This window comes from Pimephales promelas, chromosome 14 (genome assembly GCF_988280905.1).
Source record: "Pimephales promelas chromosome 14, fPimPro1.hap1.1, whole genome shotgun sequence".
Taxonomy (NCBI): Eukaryota; Metazoa; Chordata; class Actinopteri; order Cypriniformes; family Leuciscidae; genus Pimephales; species Pimephales promelas.
Genome location: NC_142782.1, coordinates 30,531,145 through 30,553,886, shown reverse-complemented (window position 1 = coordinate 30,553,886; position 22,742 = coordinate 30,531,145). Strand labels below are relative to the sequence as shown.

The 22,742-nt window shown below is 35.6% G+C and overlaps 1 protein-coding gene across 3 annotated transcripts in view; it reads left to right on the top strand.

Annotated features, from left to right (window-relative positions):
* The window catches only part of gripap1 (GRIP1 associated protein 1), a 44,207-nt gene that overhangs the window by 1,694 nt on the left and 19,771 nt on the right, over positions 1-22,742 (top strand). The window contains exons 3-25 of one of the 3 annotated variants that reach the window (XM_089119829.1): positions 995-1,056; positions 2,277-2,303; positions 2,440-2,547; positions 4,091-4,247; positions 4,357-4,493; positions 6,076-6,124; positions 6,311-6,381; positions 6,846-6,893; positions 6,978-7,009; positions 8,215-8,262; positions 8,485-8,584; positions 8,839-8,916; positions 12,188-12,280; positions 13,632-13,766; positions 14,050-14,145; positions 14,928-15,140; positions 15,311-15,424; positions 15,691-15,768; positions 17,023-17,118; positions 17,856-17,912; positions 19,189-19,288; positions 21,549-21,569; positions 22,116-22,249. In XM_089119829.1, coding sequence (XP_088975955.1) covers positions 995-1,056; positions 2,277-2,303; positions 2,440-2,547; positions 4,091-4,247; positions 4,357-4,493; positions 6,076-6,124; positions 6,311-6,381; positions 6,846-6,893; positions 6,978-7,009; positions 8,215-8,262; positions 8,485-8,584; positions 8,839-8,916; positions 12,188-12,280; positions 13,632-13,766; positions 14,050-14,145; positions 14,928-15,140; positions 15,311-15,424; positions 15,691-15,768; positions 17,023-17,118; positions 17,856-17,912; positions 19,189-19,288; positions 21,549-21,569; positions 22,116-22,249 — 2,054 coding nt within the window. The remainder of the gene's footprint in view (positions 1-994; positions 1,057-2,276; positions 2,304-2,439; positions 2,548-4,090; positions 4,248-4,356; positions 4,494-6,075; positions 6,125-6,310; positions 6,382-6,845; positions 6,894-6,977; positions 7,010-8,214; positions 8,263-8,484; positions 8,585-8,838; positions 8,917-12,187; positions 12,281-13,631; positions 13,767-14,049; positions 14,146-14,927; positions 15,141-15,310; positions 15,425-15,690; positions 15,769-17,022; positions 17,119-17,855; positions 17,913-19,188; positions 19,289-21,548; positions 21,570-22,115; positions 22,250-22,742) is intronic. The other 2 variants (XM_089119830.1, XM_039665488.2) reach the window with 2 other exon arrangements.

The following is a 22,742-nucleotide window of genomic DNA, read 5'->3' as shown; positions in this document are numbered from 1 at the left end:
CTCACACTGAAAACATTTCAACAAGTTTTATAATTGAAAATCAACAAACAACAAATAAAACAAGCCTCTCTATGCAGTTTTTAAGCAAGATTCTATAGACCCTTTTACAGTTGGTAAACATGGTGACGTTTTTTTGTGGGCGGAGCTTAGGTGGAGGCAGAAAGATCCGTCTGGCCGCTTCACTAACGCTAGTTAGCAAGGATTGTTAGCTTGTTTTTTAACAGTGACTGGAGAAAATCTGATATTATCTTAATGTGTAAGCTCACTCAGTGTCCAGGACTGTGATTGTTATTTCCAAAAGTTATTTTTAATAGTTTTTTGCAAAACCCAATATGACCACACCTCAGATTTGGTCCTCTTAAAAGGCTGAAAAATCTCCTGAGCATGGTCACTGCCTTCCACCATTCCTTCTCGAATAGTAATTAAAAAAAATATTGCGTGCTGCGCGCCTGCGTCAGACTGGCCGACAGGATTCAGTTAGTTATTAAAATCACGATAATCAAACACGGTTTTAATGATAATTAAATTTTAAACGATAATACTAACCGTCAGTACATTTTATCACGGTTTATCGTGAAACCGGTTATCGTCCCATGATCCCTACCCGTAACACCTCCGTTCATCTTCAGAACACGAATTAAGATATATTTGATGAAATCTGAGAGCTGGATCACTCCTCCATACTAGTCCATAGGCTTCTTGAGGAATTGAAACTTGCCGGCCTCGAAAAGTTATTAAAGACATCGTTAAAATAGTCCAAGTGACTACAGTGGCTCTATCTCAACTTTATCAAACGACGAGAATACTTTTTGTGCGCAAAAACAAACAAAAATAATGACTTTATTTCAACTATTCACTTCCTTCTCTATGGGCCTCTTAATTACTATTACCAAAATGCCATAGCAGTTTATGCTTGTGCAGCTGTCTGTCAAAAGTGATAAATGCAAGTATATGTGTATCATTTTGTATGTTAACTTCATATTCTGTATTACAGAACTCAACAGTGTCCGTCAGAAGACCTCGAACTTGGAGAAAGACTATATCAAAGCGCAGAAGGTAGTGTTTACCTTGATTTTTCAGCAAGTCATTGTCATGTGATAGAGGTCAATTTATCAGTGATCAAAATGTAGCACTGCTCATCGTTTCCTTCAAGGGATAGTTGACTTTGAAATTAATTTTGGTATGTTTTAGCTTACCTCAAGGGCATCGAAGATGTAGGTGTCTTTGTTTCTGCAGTAGTTTCAATTTTGATATTTTTAGGTCAAACCGTTCTTGTTTGTCAGTCATATAATGGAGGTCTATGGTCACCACCTCAAAGAGCATGCACAGAGAAGTCCAAATTAAACATGATTTAATGACTCGTAAATGTAAGTACACATTGATGGCCTAAGACTTGAGGGTTTCTCAAACTCAGTCCTGGAGGGCCACTGTCCTGCAGAGTTTAGCTACAAACCCTGATCAAACACACCTACCTGTGCTGTGAGTTTCTAGTGATCCTGAAGACCTTGATTAGCTTGCTCAGGTGTGTTTGATCAGGGTTGGAGCTAAACTCTGCAGGACAGCGGCCCTCCAGGACCAAATTAGGATAGTGAAGCAGTTTGCTGAAAATGTTCATAGTAATAATTTTAGAGTTTACTTTCAACATCACTACTTCAAAGCTGTCATGAAACAGAAGTTGCGATAGTCTTTTCTTACCTATTGTGACGTATATTTGAGTGAAATGGAAAGATTTAGGACAGGACTTGACTTGGTTCATTGGGAATTGATGGTTGTGGTTTGCTATTGGTGGATGTGAGTGACAGGTTGTCTCGCCCTCACGGGGTGGAGATTGAGTGGAAATATGTTGTTCAATTATTGATATATTAGCTTTTATTAAGTAAATATTTTAGGTCAAAGGGTTTTTATAAGCAAAAGCGCAGTGGACAAGACACATGCCTTTGGTGTGAGAGACCCGGGTTCAAATCCACTGTGAGACACCAATGTGTCCCTGAGCAAGACGCTCCAGAGGCGTGCAACCTCTGACATGTATAGCAATTTAAGTCGCTTTAAGAGATGTTGCTGAGAAGAGGGAGGGGAAATTATTTTGATTAAAGATTATGAGCACATGAAAAAAAATGATGTGCATGGATCCGCCACATTGATTTCGATTTCATGGGGACTTTAAAAATATTTAAAAAGTGCAGTCATTGTTTCTTCATCTTGTGTATGTTGTCATATTGAAAGAAGTTGTCCATTTGCTAATGAAGTCTAATGAAAGTCTTCATTTTCACCCTTAGGCTTTAAACAAGAGCAAGAAAGCACAGGTGAGATTTCTTCTGAAAATCAGCTTTTCATTTTTAACCATAATCGCTATGAATACAAATGCAATGATATGATATCCAGAGAGAGTAGTATGCGAAAACGCCCCGTCTGGTTACCGTGCTGTATTCTATTTTTCAGGAAGTAGATGCCTTACTCAGTGAGAATGAAATGCTTCAGGGCAAGTTACACAGTCAGGAAGATGACTTCAGGCTGCAGAACAGCACTCTCATGCAAGAGCTGTCCAAGGTGCTGAGCACACACACATTATTGAACCCCTGTCATGAACATGAGCATGCGAACCCAGACAACTTATGCACAAGTACACCAGAAATGCATTGCTCACACTCTGTGGAACACAGTAATCCTTATTTTCCAACTATGAAGTAAGCGATTTTCTGTTAATCTGTGAAATTTCTGATTCATTATCCGCTATAGGCAAATAACTAGAAGAATGACAAGAAGTGAAGTAAATAGTATAACTATTTACGCTACAAACCAGTGTGTTTATAATTAATAATATGGTCAGAAATGCCTGTTTGCAATATCAAGCAGCATAATAAGCTGGTTTCTACTGCTGAAAATAACTAGAAGAGGATTTTGAAGCCTTGCACATTCAATTTACAAATGCCAGCTCCCAGTCTTACATGGAAAATAAGGTGGATGACCAGAACTTTATTCGCCTCACATAGGGCTGGGCGATATGACGATATATATCGTTACAGCGGTAGAAAACGTCAACCATAACAGATTTTTTTATTCCGCATAAACCGCGAAACGTAAATAAGTGGGTGTGGTTAACTCCTGTGCAGCGCGTGAGACTGATATGCCGAGATTTGTCAAAGAAACATGGAGAAAGCAGATCAGATATTTTTTGGGGGAAAGGCACAGCCGTCAACTAGAGCAGAGCAGCACCCAGGCTACAGTTTAGAGGAGTGCACGTTCGCAACGGGGAAAGCATGAAGTTTAGGCCTTTTTAATATCTGGGAAGTTCATCTAAAAGTTGATGAGTGTTTTTTGTTTACTATATTTTGCTATAAATATAGTTTACCAAAGAAATGAGTTACCAAAATAAAATAAAAATCAAACAAGGTGACATACTTTTCATTTCTAAAGTATTTGGGTTTATTTATTATACAAAGCCCTTTTTGTCGATTTTTTATTTTTTTTTAATTTTTTTTTGAGGATAACTACATATATAAATAACTATATCGTGAAACATATTGTTACCGTGAAATAAAATTAGTCATACCGTGAAACACAATTTTGGTCATATCGCCCACCCCTGACCTCACACAGTAGTCACAAGACTAATAGGACAATTTAGACAAATTTGCAGCTAGCTCCCTTTTTGTTATGAAAGACTGTTTAGGGGCAGATATGTTTCTTATACTCCCCAAGACTGCATTTATTTAATAAAAAAATATAGTAATATCATGTATTATTATTTGATATTAATGTAATTTATTCTTGTGATCAAAGCAGAATTTTCAGTGTATGATCCTTCAGAAATAATTCTAATATGCTAATTTGTCACTCAAGTAACATTTCTTTTCATTATTAATGTTGAAAACAGTTGATAAACCGTGATCAAAAATTGTTCATGATTCTTTGATGGATAGAAAGTTGTTTTAAACTTGCAGGTCCTAAACTTTTAGATAGTAGTGTAAGCACTTTAATAAAAGTTGCATGTCAGATGATGATTGAACACAATACAAACAGACTCTCTACCATGTCACACCATGTTTTTATTTTTTTCGATTTTCTAATCAGTTGCTGTGTGTTGGTGCAGTTATGTTCCCAGATTGAGCAGTTAGAGTTGGAGAATCGAGGATTAAGGGAGGGTCAAGGTTTGGAAAGAACCGCCTCCAGCCCCGCCTCTGTTCCAGTGGACGCTGAGCTCCTGCGCCTTCAGGCTGAAAACTCTGCCCTGCAGAAGAAATTGACAGGTGAGGGGAGCTCATGCATCCAGTCCGTATCAATGTTTCATCACATACACTTTAGGATAAGAATTATGAATCGGGATTGATTTATAGTATTCTGTGTGTGTCTATGCAGCTCTTCTAGAGTGTGCAGATGTTACTGATGGAAAAGCAGCGCTCATCGATGGAACGGCCGGCACTAATGGTGTCCAATCAGATGCCAGCGGTCACAGCGATGAACCTTCTGCTCCACGAAATGATCAGATTGATCAGGTAACAGATAATAGGTTTCAATCTCATCAGGGTTTGGATGCTGTTCCATACAATGGAGGTTTTGAATGAGAGAACCAATAAAATTGAAATGTCCACAGCTTCTGATGGGATACAAAATGTCCATGTCACAATACAGCAAAACCAGAACTCTCAGATGACTATCAACGAAGCCCTCTACTTTGCAAGCGAGTTTGATTGTCATGCGTCTCGTTGTGCTTGTGACAGTTTTGAAAGTTTGAAGCTGGATATACTTAAGCAACTTTCTAAAATTCAAGTTTGAGTAAACAAGTTGCAGTCTGGGTATCCTAACAGTTTCAGAGCGAATCAATTATTCAGCTACACAGTGCTGCACTTCATCTGGAGGAGTTTGTTGGAGTTCACTTGAGGTCATGTTTAATGCAGGGACTACAGATGCTGGGTGAACTGTGGCCAGACACAGCAGAGACGCCACCATCAGCTTTTTCTGTGAGATCAGCCCTGTAAAGATAAAGGGAATGGAAGGACAGTGAACTGGAGTCTAGTGACAGGGTTCCCACAGATACTTAAAATTAGATTTTTAAAAGATAAGGCCATGAAAAATCTTATACATTTTAGATGACACTCATATCAAAATGTTTTCCAAATTAAAAATGTCTTTTTTTTGCGTACGTATTATTAACTTATCTAAATAAGTTTAGAAAAATGTCCATATATAGTTGAAAATGCCCCTGAATATCGATTTAAAGTGGCAAATATTGCACATTAATTAATAATTTCTGTCACTGCTGTGAACTGACCACTGCATATACATGTAATATGAAAAATATGAATATCTTCACAAGTCTGCTGTCAACAACAGGCCTAAACCAGCCATGGCACCAGCACAAAAACACAATCAGTATCTAATTATTACCAACAAAACGTTGAAAATATATCGAGATATATTTTTGTCAATATTGCACACCCCTAATGTATGGTATTCATTTTGATTTCTTCAGGTCTTAAAAAGCCTTAAATTTGACTTTTAAAAGTGTGCAGGAACCCTGTAGTGTTTGACAATCACACCCTATCCATTAGCTTGACCAAATTTAATAAAATCAGAATTGCTGCCAAATGGTTATTCTTTAAATAGTTGTGTAACTTTTTTTTTTTTTAAACATTCCCTACTGATTTTAACTTCCTGTGGTGGAATTTCAAAGTGAAACAGAATATCCAGCTGGAGATCATGTAGAATGGGTCTTTATTTTATCCTTCATGATTTGGTTGAATTACGAAAAGTAGGTCATGATGTTTTTGGTTAATATTTCTGCATACAGCCTGCATGTCCTTGCTTTAAATGAGCAGAGAAGTTGTACAAGGGTCCTTTCACACAAAACACATTTTTGCATTTAAAAAAATGCGAGAGCAGGGCAGTGAAGAATAACAGTGAAGTCTGTGAACATTTATTGAATAAGTAATTGGGTTTATTCTAATTGTTTGGGTTAGAAAATCAGCTTTTAAAAAGTGCTTTCCTGTCAAAATCAAGTGATTTTTGCATTTACTGGGGTTTTATATATCTTGCCTTTACAGTGTATTTTTTTTTTTGTCTCCTTCTGCTCTTTAGGCCGAAGTGCAACGCGTCAAACTGGAACAGCGAGATAATGAGCTGAGCGGTGAGTACATCTTTCTGACAACTTCCTTTTAAAGTTGTGACCTTATCAAACTCACTTAAGAGTTGACGGAGTAGAACCAAGGAAGGATGTGTTATGGTTCTTCAAATAGCAGCAAAATGGTATGACTTTGACTGAGCATCAGTTGAACACTTCTCCAACTCAAGATATTTTAACACTGGGTTTCAGAGGTGGCATTAAAGCTTCAAACGGAAATGGAGGAGAAATGCTTACTGAGGGAACAACTCCAGACACTAGAGGTAAAAACATCAGTTTTACCCTCTAAATACCCAGGACAGCAGAAAACAGACAAAAGGACTGAATGCTACGATTCATTTTGCTGATGAGTGTGTATTTTTACCCTCACCGTGGGTGCTAATTTTGGAGACATTTATTTTCACCTTGCACCAGAGAATACTTCCACATCTATGATGAAACGTCCTTTTAAATGTTAAAAAAGTTTTCCCAGTGGCAGACAATAGAATGATTTGGAAGGTTGGATATAAAAAAAAGTTGTTTTTTTTCCTCTCAGTTTTATCATCATATAATAAATTACATTTTAATTACATGAAAATGACATTTATCATGCATTAAATATTTTTTTTAGCTAATTTATGTAACTTTGATTATTGACTTTCTTCTTTTTCTATTTTTATGTTTATCCATATTTTATTCCTCATGCAAAAGACTTTTCTTGTTTCAATGCATTTCTTTTCATTTTCAGATGTCGAAACAGACAGGCATCACAAAACTACAAGAAGAAAATGCTAAAGTTAGTGTTACAAGTCTGTTTCAGATAGCATGTGTGCTTGATGATAAAAATGACACGTGATAATCTATTGTGTTTTTTTATTAGTTGTCTGATAAGTTGAAGAAAAAACAAGATAGGTAAGTGCTAGTTACTTTAATGCTTTATTTTAAAAATGAAATAATTCATATTAAAGGGATAGTTCATGAAAAAATTAAACAGGATTTTCTTTCTCCTTTTGTTTTATATATATATATATATATATATGTGTGTATATGTAACAAATGTATACAGTATATATGTATGTATATATATATATATATGTGTATATATATGTATGTATATATATACATATGTGTATATATGTATGTATATGTAGTATATGTAAAATGAAACAGCATTTTTTTTTTCCTTTTGTGTTATATACCTTTTGTATATATATATATATATATATATATATATATATATATACTGTATATATACTGTATATATATATATATATGTATATGTGTGTGTGTGTGTCTGTGTGTAAAGGTCATGTGGCATTAGAATAACACCAGGGTGAGTTAACAATGAATAATGTTAATAAATGAATTGTGAAAATTCATTTTTGGGTGAGCTATCCCTTTAAGCACATTTAATGTACATACTACCAAATTGGAAATTAAACATTTCTTTATTGCCCAAAATGCACTTAATATATTCAGACATATATTCATTCTTTTTAAAATGAAGACTATTTTGCTTCATTTTTGGTGTCACTTTGCATTTCTTACATAAAGTAAATTTATTTCTTTAGGGTAGTTTTTTTAATGAGGAAGAAATGACTTGAGTGCACCTTTGAACCTGTGTAAGACTGCAACGTGCGATGATTAATTGAAGGCAGTGATGGATTGATTCATTGCATGTAAAACCTGCTGAAATATGGAAGAATGAAAGTTAAAGACATTTAAATGGACAATGTTCCATTTGAACACCTTATCTTATGAAGCACAAGATAAATGACTTTCAATCCTCCATTTAAATCAAGTCCACAATACACTCTTCCTCTGTGCTGTAACCAATCAAAACTCTCCGTGTGATGACATCATCCCGGGTGCTGTGATAGCTCAGCTGTGGCCTAGCGACAGTCACTGTGTCAGTGTAATGAGTCTGAACGTGAACTTGTGCTGGCACTCACAGTAGACTGCTGTATCAGCACACACTGCCTCCTTTCTGCATCCCTCTGGTCAACAACACAGGGCCAGTTTTCCCTGAGCAGGAGATACTGCCTGTTATTTATCACTGCTGTGTGGGGGTTTCTAGGGCCAATAAGGAATCAAGTCTCTTTATGCTTCTCTTACAGCTTCCAGCGGCTACAAGTTGAGAAGGAAGCACTTTACAATGACAGCAGGTGAGAAAGACAAACCCAGCAGAGCAGTTATTGTGCGACAGGGACTGTCTGCCTTTTAGCACCTTAAGTTCTAGAAATGTATTTCCCATTTATTTTGGCAATGAGGAGTTATAAACCTTGAAGTTTGAACCCCATTGTAAAAAATAGTTTTTAACAAAAAACAAGGTAGCCACATTATTCACATCAACCCCCTGATAATATATGGTGCGTTTGGTTCTACAGGACTAAAATTGATGAGATCCAACAGAGGAAAGAGGAGGAGCTCAAATCCATAAACCTTCGTGTGCAGAAATTGCAGGCAGATTTAATGACCGCCAACCAGGTGAGATCCGGCCCTGCCCTGCCAAATTTTTCAATATAAAATTGCTGCACATCGCAGAGGGCCATCGATAAATGGCCACTAAGGGAGTATGATGATAAACATTTGCAAACCCTTGGGAGTGGGCTAAAGACTAGTCAGGCACTGAGGCACATCTGCAGGAAATAATGGACTGGAGACACACTGCTGCATCCATCACTGTCATACTCAAAATGCATTGAATCTTCCTGGCTGACGGTTTGTGTGTGTGATTTCAGAACGTCACTGAACTGAAGGAGCAGTTGCACAGCAAACAGAAAGAGCATGAGATGGCCATCCATGCGCTCAAAGATCAGGTAGCTGTGTCCTCCTTTTACATGATCAGCAAACCTGTTTAGTTTTAGATAGGTATACTACTGTAAGTTCTGTTTTTACTTGACTTAGTTGTTCCGGTATGATGAATGAATCAGAAGGTTCATTTTTGCACTAGATTAAATGGTTAAAAATGTGAGAAAAAAAAAACTTTAAATTCTGAAATGGTCATCATGTGACCATCTGAAATGTTCACTGTAGTGTAGTATACAGTTCATACTGCAGATTGTGCTAGTATTCCATTCCAAACGTCGCCAAAGACACTAAAAGGAAGAATACAGAAGATTAATAGCTCATTTAGCATTTCTTTTAACGTTTATTCCATCACAGATGGTCGTTAGTGCATCTCTAGAGAACTAATCTGCAATTTCCACATCTGCTGGTTGGCTGTTTACTAACAGGTTTATAAAAGGGAGAAAGCCGACAATTAATCTGCTTGAATTGAGTGTGATTTTAATGATAATGGGTCCTACAGATTCAATTAAATAAACCGTAAAAGGCTCATGTGGGTGTTGTTATCGTTGTGGAACACAATTTTTATTGTTCTGCTTAAAAAAAAAATCAGATAATGAAAATTGGACTTTGTTTTTTTTTTTTTAAATGGCAGGAGGCAGTTTTATGATTATTTATGTTTTCGTTCTCAGCTCTGTTTCAAAATGCAGTTTAGCTTCGCTTTTCAGTCTTAACCCCCTGAGGTCGAGTAACGCGTCGGCGTTTTATGCTGTTTTTTTTCACATAGCTGCAACATAGACTTAAAATGCTCCGTCATTAATGGTCATATAAATAAAATCAATACATGATTATAAACTATAGAGGGTCTTCTTTTTTGTGTACACACTTAGTAACATCAAAACCTTGTGTTTTTGTAAAATAAATCAAATAAACAGGGTGTGTTTTCACTCTGTCTCCGCAAAAATCTTTATAAAACGCGTCCGAAAAATGAACTGTAGCTCAGTAAATACTTGACACAGAGACACGAAAGATTTCTCTTGATGAAGCTGAAATTCTCTTCTTTTAAATGAAGTAATTAAATAAAAAAGCAACTATTCTCAGTTGATGTAATCTGAATGAAAATAGAGATGTCAGTGTTTTTCCTTTGAACTAATTATAGCATATGACGTGTTAATGTGACCCCGCCCACTGAGAGCGCGCGCTATTCAAACGCTAATGTTGAGGCATGCCATGAAAACGCCCACATCAGCTGGATAAAACATCCAGTGTATCACAAATCTAACCTTTTCCTCATCTTGCTACGCTGTGAGGAATAAAACTGTCGTAATAATCCTGAAAATTTACCTGTTCCATTTCAAGGAGTACCGATTCAGCTGATTTAGTAAGTCATTTATTCTTAAGTGCTTTGCTCTAATCACATTATTGAATAGTGTCTGTAAACTGCACAAAGACTGTTTAAATATTAAATGCGCACGCAGTAATTTCACCTGTGCCATTAATAGGTTTATAAGCAACTGAAAAAAGCACAAATGTCAGGGCATCTCAAAACATCTCAAGGATCCCAAAAACAGACCCTGAGGGTTAAAATTAGTTATACAGTTTGTTCAACCAGAAAGAAAAATTCTGTTCTCATTTTCTCGCCATCATTTCATTCCAGACCTGTATGACGTTCTTTCTTCTGTTGAACTTTACAGAAGAAGTTTAACAGACTGTTCTAGGCGTTTTTTTCTCCATCCAGTGATAGGGAATGAAGTCTGATCATTATTGAGCTCCAAAAAAGGACAAAACGGCATCATAAAAATAGGACTTTTGCTCTATATTCAGAGATTTTTAGTCTCACTTGATAACTTTGAGAGAGGAACAGACTGAAATTCAAAAAGTGGTCAATTGGTCATTCATTAATAATCTTCCTCTCAGGTGTAGCTTTTGAATGCCAATTTTTCTTCATATTCACTCATGGCTTTATATTTTAATTGACTGTGAACCTAAAGTGCAGTATTTTAAAATATTCATGAATGCCAACGTGTTTTGAAACTCTTGGAGGGCAAACATTTCAACTAATATGTCTCAATTTAAAGTAATTAAATATGAATTCAAAATAATTTAAATATAGTTTAAAAAAATATTAATTAATTAGAGTTAATTTTTGAGTAAAGTATCCCTGAACTGGAAGACATCTTTACTGTGACCCGTCCGGTCTTTCTGCTGATAGCAAACTCTTTGTGCTTAAGGAGAAGTTAGTCAAGTTTATAATTACCCAGAGAGCAGTCTGTTTAATTGAGCATTTCTGGACGATGGTGCTCAGGATCAGCGGAGTAATTAAGGATTAGTGGGGCTCAGTGCCGGTCTGCAGGGGCCCCTGAGGGAAGTGCCCCTCGTATAACGCTATCGGCCCTACTGCAGGTCCGGCCACCACAGATGCCTTTTATTTCCTCCATGAGGTTACTAATCTTAATTAAAACGCTACCTCTAATGTGCAACAAGCAGATAAGGATGAAGAACCTCCCTATTCTGTTTTTCCCATTCAGAACTGCTTGACTTCTGTTTGACGTGGAGTTTCTAACTTGGCCTGTTTTCCTCTCTCCTTTTCACTTGTTTTGGGCGTTCTACTTCCTCTATCTCTTGCCCTTGTTCACCCCCTTGGGCTTTATTCTTTCTGTATTCATCTCCAACACTCCCCCTACAATCCCATGCTGTTGTTGGACATTTCGTCATTCATCCTTCACATTACTTCTTTTCTCTGTGCACGATCCCTCCCTCATTGCTTTTTCTTTTTTTTCTCTTTGTACTTTGTACTTTTTTCCTTTTTTTCATAAAATTAAATCTTTTATGTTCATCGTTCATTTTTTTCTTCGTTTTCTTTTTGCTTGTTATTCTGTATTTTTACATTTATTTGATCAAATGTCCCTATTATTTTTACTTTAATTCTATTGCTTTCTTTGTTCATTATTTATTTTTTTTTACGTTATTTAAAACATTGGTTTGTTCATTTGTTTATCTTTTATTATATCATGTTATTGCTTTTTTTCTTTTTCTTTTATTCTATTTATTACAATCATATTTTGTACTTTTTCAAATATTTACTTATTTAATTTATTTCATTTATTCTAATTTTCTTTAATTTTTTTTGGTTTATTTTTTATTTTTTTCACTCTTTCTTTGTACTCTTGCTCTTTTATTTGTTTGTTCTTTCATTCAATATTTCATTTTGTTCTTCTTTCGTTCTGTCATCTTTTTGTTCTGCTTTATTGGTTTCTCTCTCTCTCTCTCGTGGGGTGGTTTTATGTTTGGGCGGAGCTACAGGTAGCGTGTCAGAGCGCGGTCAGTCAGGAGCAGGTGGAGGGCATGCTGGGTGAGAACGATGCTCTCAGGACAAATCTAGCGGCCCTAGAACAGGTACCTGACCATGATACAGCATCACGACCTTCATCAACCCCAGTTCCTGCATCCTCTTAACTCAATTACCATGTCTGGTCTAACACGCATGCTCTTTGTACCATTAATTGTTAAAATACACATGTACTAATGCCACTTTCACCAGCTTTGATGCTATTGCCTATGTACAAATCACTTTCAGTTCACACCAGTTTGTTTGCTATACCTTCTTGTAATTTCTTCTCTTAAAAAAGGGTCTATTTAAATGATTATTCATGGTGGTTCATATAGATACATTGTTTTGCTGTAAGATCTTGTCAACAAAATGAAGGGCATTAAACATTGCACTACAAGTACATCCCAAACTGGGGGTTTTAAAGGAACTGCAGGGGGTTTGTAAGTTTATGAAAAGGTAATAATTAATTAAATCATAAAAATGTAAAACAATCGAAATAAAACACATAAATATTTCAAAATATTTTGTTAATGCTGTGTGGCCTCTGACTTGTGTAATTCCACAAATCTAGAAGACTTCCTTGAACATACATAAGCAATAGGCTGTTTTAAATGAAAATTTAAAATATAAAAAGAAGAATGAATGAGAATCAATAAATTATGAATAATTTGCTACCATATTGTGAATATTAAATAATAATTAAACAATAAAAATGCAACTGTAATCGGATTATGAGTGTTTTCAAACGTAATATAACTATAAGTATATACATTTTGCAATCTGTTTGCGTTATCCAGATTACATGTAATCAGTTATAAATCAGCACTGGTTATTACTGTTTTAGTTGATGGCTCACCAGCCAAACTCATTATGCTTATTTATTTTATCCAAAGTAGCTTTCAATGTATTTAAGGTATATTAGCATTTCTATCTGCACTTCCTGGGAATAAAACCCATAACCCATTGTGAGCAATGGCTACATATTAATATGAAAATAAATATGAATAATTTAATGTGTACTTCAAGGAAGCATAAGGTTTATTTGGTTTATACTTCCACTGCACTTTAATCCTGATTGAGGTTTTGAAAACTTTTCCATGTCTAATATATTGCTTTCTATGCATGTAGTACTTATGCTAGCCTAGATATTTTGTCTAAATATGTTCACGCATACATGCATCCGTACATGTATGTATATTGCATCATGCATGAAGGTTTATATTTAGCTTGAAAGCACTCATGGGTACATTTATTGAATTCTGGATTGTGCTGAATTGTATTTCTCAAATGTTCACTGCAGTTAAGCTCTTTCCACTCTTTTGTCTTCTGTTGGCATTTTCTCGCTGATAGAGGAAGATTTAATTCAGTTGTCCTGGGTTCTTTAAATATCTGAAACTTAGTGCGTGTTTTTTACAGATTCAAACTGTGAAGACTCAGGAACTGAATTTGTTGAGGGAGCAAAACCTGGCTCTCAACGCAGAGCTTCAACAGAGACGTACAGAACAGGAGAGCTTCCTCGCACAGAGAGATGATCTCAACTCACAGCTACAGGTATGTTGGTAAATATTGTAATTCTGTGTAAAATGCTATTTGATTAAATTAGGCTGTAATAGTATTAGTTAATATTATGTTTCCCTGCCCACTGCAGAAAAGTCCAATTGTTTTGGAGATTGAGAAAGTCCATTTTGATGAAAAAAAACAAAGTTTTCTTTTTTAAATGCTAAAAGTACGTTAATTACTGCAGCAATTACGTTTTAATATGTTAAACATAGTAAACAATGTTGCATTTGGATTCAGATTATACATGAAAATGATTTAAATTCTTGGTGATCAGGAGTCAAACCGAGCGAATCGTCGACTTCTGGAGCAGCTCACTGATCTCGGTGTGGAGAAGGACAAGCTACAGCAGGAGTTAGAGGAGGCCAGAAAGGTGATGCACACAAATCCCCTTTTTTATACCTTCCGATCCTTTTTACAAGTCAGTAAATTCCCACTGCAGCAGGTGAAAGTAGTTAAACGTTCAGTGCACTCACAATCTCTCACGTCATTCAAGCTCCTTTAGTGAGTCAGTACACTCTGCTCGTTCTTTCATCACTTAATACGCTGATCTTTTGACCATCATAATGACTTTATTAATGTCAAATCGGATTTAGACACAAATGGGCTCTGGAAGATTCACCTCTTTTTGTGCACTTTTCCTTCTTCTTCCCTCTAAAATTTGTAATGTTAGTCAATGTTTCTTGCCAGTTTTTACACTTTTACACGATCATTTATTTCTGTCTCCGACCATTTGATTTAATCAGGCTAATTCATCATGAATGAACACAGTTAATCGTATTCACTACATGTAGAAATACTTTTAAAATATTATTTTTTTACGTTACAGTAATGTCCATTTGGAGAAAATTTGCTTATCATAAACAACGCCACTATAATGAAATCTGAAACAGCAACATTACACACTAAGGAAAGTTGAAAATGTAAAAAAGAAAAAGAAAGCATATGACCTCTTTAAAGTCAAGCTTGTCCATAGCATTCTTTATTTAAAGTAATAAATTGAGATCTCTATCTGTCTAGATACCCATGATCTAAATACCAGTTGTTGAAGATAATAGTGCCTTATGTTTTACAAACAGACTTATGCTTTAAGAAAAAATATGTGATTGAATCTTGATAATGACTGGACCTTTGAAACCAACATTGTTCTCTCAGACTGCAGATAAGCGTAAGGTCATGCTGGATGAACTGGCCATTGAGATTGCGCAGGAGAAATCTCGGCAAAAAGAGGAACTCGGCAACGTGCGTTTGCAGCATGAGAAGGAGGTGCTGAGCATCAGGGGACGCTACGAGAAGGAGCTCCGCGGCCTCCACGAGGACAAGAACCGCATGGAAGAGGAGATTCGCTCACAGCTACGAGATGAGAAAGTAAGGAACCTTTCTGGGCCGGCAACTGAAAATTTTGTAGGTCAAGACTTGAACTTTCAATAAAACCACTTAACCTCAGGGTGCACCTGGTGGATTTTCTCTGTACACAGTGTACTTTTAGACAAAAAGGCTCTGCTAAATTTCCATTCACGATTGTATTTTTATTTTAGGCTCGTTCCAAAGAGCTGGAGGGTCTTCAGCCGTATGTGGAGGAGCTGAAAGCTCAGGTTCAGTCTATGGAGGGGACGAAGGGCTGGTTTGAACGCAGACTCAAGGAAGCCGAGGTGCCGTGTGTTTACAGCCATCTCTCACTGCAGAGCAATGCCAGAGATGGAAAATGTCTTTTGTTTACGTCTGGGTACATCAGTATCATTCTGACCACATGATGTCAGTGTTGTTTTTGTCGTTACCATGTTACAGACTTTAAAATGCAAAAAAAGGTGCAAAGAAGAGCATTTTTAATGGATTTATATATAAAAATGTTGCATTGATATTAAAACGGTCACTTTTTTGATGTGTAGTTGATTTATATTTTCCATGTTTTGAGAAGGAGACCATGGAAAAGAACAAACTGGACCATGCAGAAGAGATCCAGCGGGTACAGAAAGATCACACAGTCCAGCTGGAGGTAAACTGCATGTGATGATAAAAGCACATTTGTGTGTTTAACAACTCTTAATGGAATACAGTAGGCTAAAGCAGATTAAGTAATAAGTAAAGCTATATTTAGCAGATCTTGTCTTTATGGCACATTTGTTGTCTTCAAACATCAAGTCTCAGAAACCCTCACATCAGAAGGCTTTCTACTGTTATGTCTCATTGAGTCGATGGATGCTTGCTGTACATAGAATTTTACTAAATGAGCTTAAAAGACTATCAAATGAATGAAATGCGTATATCATCCATTGGCATTTGAGAATGAGGTCTTGAAAACCCAAGTTCAAATTTCATATAATTACTTTTGTTTTCATTAAAGTAGGAGTACATTATGATTCTACTTACCTGAACCAATAAAAGTCCTGGTGGTCTCTATGGCCAGTCCATCTCTTGATTTTATCCACTTGATTTGATTGGATCGTATAAAGTTGGATATGATTTTACCATTTAATATTATTTTTACCTTGCCTGCACTTCTTTAATTATGTCAGCATAAAAGAAAAGTTATTTCAGAAGCAGAGAAAGTTGTTTTGATGAAAGATTTTGAGAACAAATGTTATATACTTTACAACTTTTCTGCTGACATAACCAAAGTGGCAAATCATTTTATTCAAGCTGAAGTTTTCTTTTTTTTTAGAAAATATACTGTCTATTTTAAAAAATATATATATTTATATTTTAGTCAATATTTTTCCAACTACATAAAGGGGTCCACTTGCCAATTTTTAAAAGAACATCTGAAAATTGCTGTTCATAATGAAACCAGTACATGGATCCAAATCACATGAAACAACGCCCCTACCTCCTTAGCCAATGTCCATCTGTCTTTAAAAATATTTAAAAATTTAAAAATAATAAAATATATATATTTTAAATTTATTATCATTATTATTTTCGAAAAATAAAAATGTAGTAGGAAAGCATACACACACACACACACACACACACACACAGACACACACACGTATATGCACGTACCTTTTTGCCATAAAAGTTTAGCTTGCATGGAAAACAAATAACCATAACAAAAGCCATGTAGGCATGGAAAATTGTTTTTTGAAAATTGTAAAATTGTAACCTATAAAATAATATCCGATTTTTAAGTCTCACAAATCATACTCAATAAGAACGGAATATGTATTAAACAAATAAATAAGGGGTATTCCAAAACTTTTCCATTTTGCATTTTAAGTGAATGAATGAACATATTTCCGCCCTTTCTCAGGCTAAAGCTGCAGAGGTGGTGGCAGTCAAACAGCAAGTGACGGAGATGGAGAAAGAGAGAGAAGATCTCAACAATTCAATCGGCAAACTCAAACAGGTGTGGGAACAGAATGCACTCTTTTTTTCAGGCGGTCTCCTAGTGGCTCTGCTAGAGCTTTAGTTCTTCAACGTGATGAGAACCATGTGTTTTTAAGATGCTAAATAAGGCATGACTCCGATATGGAGGATATTATGGGGGTGTGATTGCTGGAGCTCAGCAGTTATTTTAAAAGTGACTCAAGAACGATGCGTGACTCATCAGTAGGATGAGATTGTTCTTTGTATGAGCATCTGGTGCCAGCAGCTCCTCTGGGATGTTTAGTTTTCAGAGCTGCAAAATTGGTGTTTCCTTGTCTCATCTGAATATTTTTAGGCTGATTTATTAGGGCTTTCCTTTTTGTCATTGTTAATATTATATAACCAAGACTGGTTTACTAAAATTTATATTTAAAGCATCATACAAAGTAATTCATACTTTTTAAAAAATATATTAAAATAGAAAACCTTTACTTTAAATAGTGACAATATTCCACAATATTACTGTTTTACTTTATTTTTGATCAAATAAATGCATGGTGAGCATAAGAGGCTTTTTTCAAAGTTCTACTGTAAATGAATTTCAGAATTTCTGTAAATGAAGTTCCTCTTTAAATGAATAGTGCTTCAGATGTGCTCTTTTATTGTCTGAAATATAGAAAAAAATGAAAGAGACTACATAATCTGTTTCAAACTAAGCTGAAAAGTTATTTTAAAATAAATTTGCTGAACTATAATCACTTTTTGTGTGTATTTCAGGAGATTAAAGACACGGTGGATGGACAGAGAATCCTGGAAAAAAAAGGTAGTTCAGCGGTAAGTAGGCAATCCAGCCAGAAAAAAAAAAAGAGATGAGTCAGGGCTTTCCCTCTCTCCATTTCCCAGAAAGTGAATTAAAATAGTCCCAGGCGATGGGCAGGACACCTCTCTGCCCTACAGACCTGAAACCAGACCTCCCATTGATGAGGGTCGATCAGCTTTCATTAACGTTTTAGCCGTTTCATCAATAGAATCTCGTTTGACAGTTCATCGATTGCCTGTGTGATGTCTGTGTGTGTGTGCTCACAGCTCCAAAAGATGCCTTTAGCTCAAAGTTTTGGTTATAATTTTTCTATGGCATTGTTTATCATTTATATATTCACACTGTTTATTAGGTTACAAATGCAGTCCCTCTGAAAAGTTCCTTCCTGCTTGAAGTGATTTTAGCCACAAAATGGATGAAATTTCATATATCTTCTCCTATTTTTACCTCTTGACAAAAACAAAAAAAGCTTTTGTAGTGCTACTGTGGCAAAATAGATGGACAGGATGTTTACGTATATTTCTGAATATTAGACAACCATTCCTTTTTCAAGATGCATAGCTTTTGGAAAAAGTCTTTTTGAGGACCAAATCTTGTCTTTTATAAAGAAAATGATTTTATTTGAACAGATTTTTCCTGTTTTTATAAAAAAATTATGATAAATACTGAAAAAAATATCAATAATCATATTTAAAATCAAACACTTTATGGCATACCGTAAAAATAACCGTAGTTCTCATTTCCAGTAGATTACACAATGACTGATTTCTCACCTTTTTATACACAGTGTGTAAATATGTATATATATATATATATATATAAAATAGCAAACCAATATATATATATATATATATATATATATATGAAGAGTTCAGATGCAAAAGCCTCTAAATGCCATTTGAAATTTTCTTCTTTAATGATGATTTTTTATCAAACTTGTATATTTAAGTTCAGTAATTTCACTTAAATAACAATTAATACGTAATTATCATTGCCATTTAAGTGAAATCACTAAACTTAAATATACAAGCTTGATAAAAAGTATCATTCTAGAAGAAAATTTCAAATGGCACTTAGAGGCTTTTGCATCTGAACTCTTCATATATATATATATATATATATATATATATTGGTTTGCTATTTTATTATGTAATACAGTGATATTCAGACAATTGTGGCTTAAGTGTCCAAATAGTTTTGGGGCCAATGTATATACTGGATTCTTATATGTCTATCAAGCTAAATGTCCATCTGCTGTCAAATGTAATGCCTGCCATGTTATGTTTGCAGCTGAAAGACTTGAAGAGGCAGCTCCATCTGGAAAGAAAGAGAGCTGATAAGCTCCAGGAGCGGCTACAGGAGATCTTAACCAACACTAAGACACGAACAGGTGAACGCTGTCTTTGTACCCACGTGATGCACTTAAGCTTTTGAGACACATCTCCTTCATCACCATATAAAGCAGTTGTAAATGCAGGGAATAAGGCTTTTTAGAGTGGTCGACAACCCTCTCAGGTGATTTAAACTGCAATGGGCTCTGCAGTCGCTGTTTCATCACACATGGGTGGCATGAATGAAAGATTTAAAGCAGGTGAAAGTAAATAAAAATGTGGCGCTGTCCATAAATAAGGGAACAGATGAAGATGGCTCCACCCCTATAGTAAAATGAGACAAACCCAAAGCATGTTCTTACCACCTGAGGTGAATTATAAAGAGCCTGTCCGCTTTGTTCTTGCGTCAGGTTCCTGTGGGATGTTGAGCAGTTCACTTTCCTGCATTGGCTATAAATAGTTTTTTCCATGAAGGAAAATTACATTAATGTAGTTTTTCTTCACATTACAGCGGTGTTATTACATATCATGGAGATTTTTGGCTCCATTCTGGAATGTAACACTCACTTTTCACAATCTGAGAAATTCCTGAAGAATAACATTCTCTCGCTCCATTTTTCTTTTCATCAATACAGTAGTAAAATGGGTTTTGAATACAGTTTTTGTTGTGCTGTCGCGGTTATGGATTTTCCCATGCGATAATGTCGAGTCGCACAATAGCGCGATATGCGGTATTACCACCATTTATTTATTTATTTAATTTGTATGTATTTGTTGCTATATAAATAAAGTGTACGATGTGTGCAGCATGGACAAAAACGAGGACATTTTCAGTAACCAGAACTAAACAGCGTCTATATGCGTATTGAAAGGCTTTCACTCAGCGTGCACAATCTGCACATTGTAACGACAACGGACTTTGAGTGAGTCATTAAACCGTTCATTCAACGAACACGTTCAAAAAAGCTGATTCATTAATAGAGATGTAATGAAACAAAGTGTTCATTATTTTTAACTTTGAGTTCCACATTTCAAGGCTCAGCGTAGCAGCAATGCGTTTTGATTATTTGCTTCATTATTCTGATTATTGCCACACCTCATTATTCACATACCCTAATGCACAGTACAAATGATGAATTTACATACAATATGTGTGTGTGTTAATGGCCACTTGCGTCAAACCTTTTTTTACTACTTGCAAACTGGTAATTATGGTGATCTTAATAGGGCATGAGCACATGGTATTACACCCTGTGGTGTTTATAATCAAATTTTAACATTTGGACCACATAATGGGCAGCTCAATAATCCAATGGTCAAACGCTAAATCAAAATCAATACAGTATCATACAGGGTACATTCGTTCGTTTGTTCCTTAAACTTGTAACTCCTGTGGGCACGGACTCCACACACAATAAGGAGGGGAGAGGCAAGTGCTGTAAATATTTGATGGAGCCCCTCTTAAAATGTGCTACAGATCTATGCATATGTGCATTTGCTCTCTGTAGATTGTTGGCAGTGCCAGGGCACTCCTCTTTTGAGCCATTTATAATTTAAAGTAAACTAAATGTTTAATGTTTGCAGTACAGAAAGTTTAGAATCAGACATTTTAAAGTAGGCAGCTTTATCTTTGTCAAATGTCCAAGATGGTCTTAAAGTATGCACACATCATTTAAAAAAAGAAAAGAAAGAGTTTTGGTTCACTGGCCTAATCTGTGGGGAAAAGGGTAATAACTTGCCACTATTCATATAGATTTCATTGTTGTCTTCTATTTATAATTTTCTTTTTTTAAAAGTTGTATTTATAGCCCTGTCCAATACCTAGTGAGCTTGCTGTCTACTACCTAGATAGACTATCTTCTAAGGCAGCGTCCTAACTAAAATGCTTGATTCCAATGGAAGCTGACTTAACATTTTGCTAACATGTTATTCTGTGAAAACATATAGCACACAATAAATGGGGTATATAATCATTTGAAATTGTTTTGTATTTTTGGTATTTAATGTTATAAAAGTAGATGTATTAATATTTTCTTGACTAATTTGCTGCTCATGAAACAAAAGAGTTAAATGCTGCACAATATTTTTATGAAAACTACTATTTCAGTATTCTATGAGCTAGAAGTTCAAAAGTATGGAAGTAGAAATCTTTTGTAATATTATAAATGTCTTTACTGTCACTTTTTAAAAGTATTAAGTTCTATTAATTGCTGACCGCAAACTTTTGAACGATAGTATACTGTACTTCCATACATTCTGTAATTAAAATTTTACATAAAACGTATGATGTCTAACTTTTGTGAATTGTTTACCTTGTAGATTCTCTGTCCGTGAATGCAGGTATTAATGGATGACATTCTGCTAAATAGCCTGTATGTTAGCATGCTTATCTCTAGTGTAGAGTACTCAGTAGTTGTTCACTTACTCTATAGATTCTGAATGTCATTTGTGCTGATATTGCTGCTAACTAATAATTGCCTTGCAATAGCTAGTTGTTGATCATAATAGCAGTTGCCTTATCTGGAATCTGCTATTTAGTAGTAACGATGACTGGGTGGTATATCGATACATTTATACTCAAGATATAGGAGAAGAAAATACCATTTATATTGATATATTTTGATGTGAATGCTTCTGAAAAATAACTTAACATATAGTTTAAAGTGGCTTGCCCACCTTTCAGATGCGTGTGCTGTTCATAACTTGTATCTTGCAGTTATATCATTATCTGTACATGTAAAAAATGCATTGAGTTTTTCATTTTGCATCTCGTCTCATCCTGATAGTGAGCGAGTATGCCTAAAAATAGTTAAGTTAGCCATTATCTAGCTAACCTGCTGCGCTTAGTGACTTATGCTTTTTTTTGCATCATGTATGTATTTGCAGGTCTGGAGGAGCTTGTGTTGTCTGAGATCAGTTCCCCGAGCCGTACGCAGCAGACGGGTGACAGCAGTAGCATTTCCTCCTTCAGCTACAGAGAGATCATGAAAGACGGCGCATCGGCTCCCAGCACCAATAAGGTAGAGCCGCCCACTGGGGACCAACGACCCTTGCTAATATGGTCGCCACAGTTGATGCTTTCTTTTCTCCAGAGTTTTTCTGTTCATTGCTTTTCTGTCCTCACAAAGCTATTAATAAACACCCGAACAGTGTAAATTCCATAAATATACCGTGCCTGTGAATAAACAGGAGAAAAGAATGGTTGTCGGGACATGCTGGAGCATCTTGAGGGATGTGAGTGTGGTTAGGTGTAGAAAAACACAAACTTTGAGGTACATTTGACTAAATGTCAAGCTTGCTAAGGTTAGGAATTTGAACAAACTCATCCCTCACAATTTGTTCTGTACAGACATGAATGATGCCTCATTTTTAAGTCATCTAATTGACTTTCAAATGAATTTATCAAAGAACCACATGTCAAGACTCCTGTTTTATGCCATCAATTTGAAATATAATGCATATCAGTCATGTCTGAAATGTGTTTAAGGAGTATTGTCATCTTTCATTAGTAAG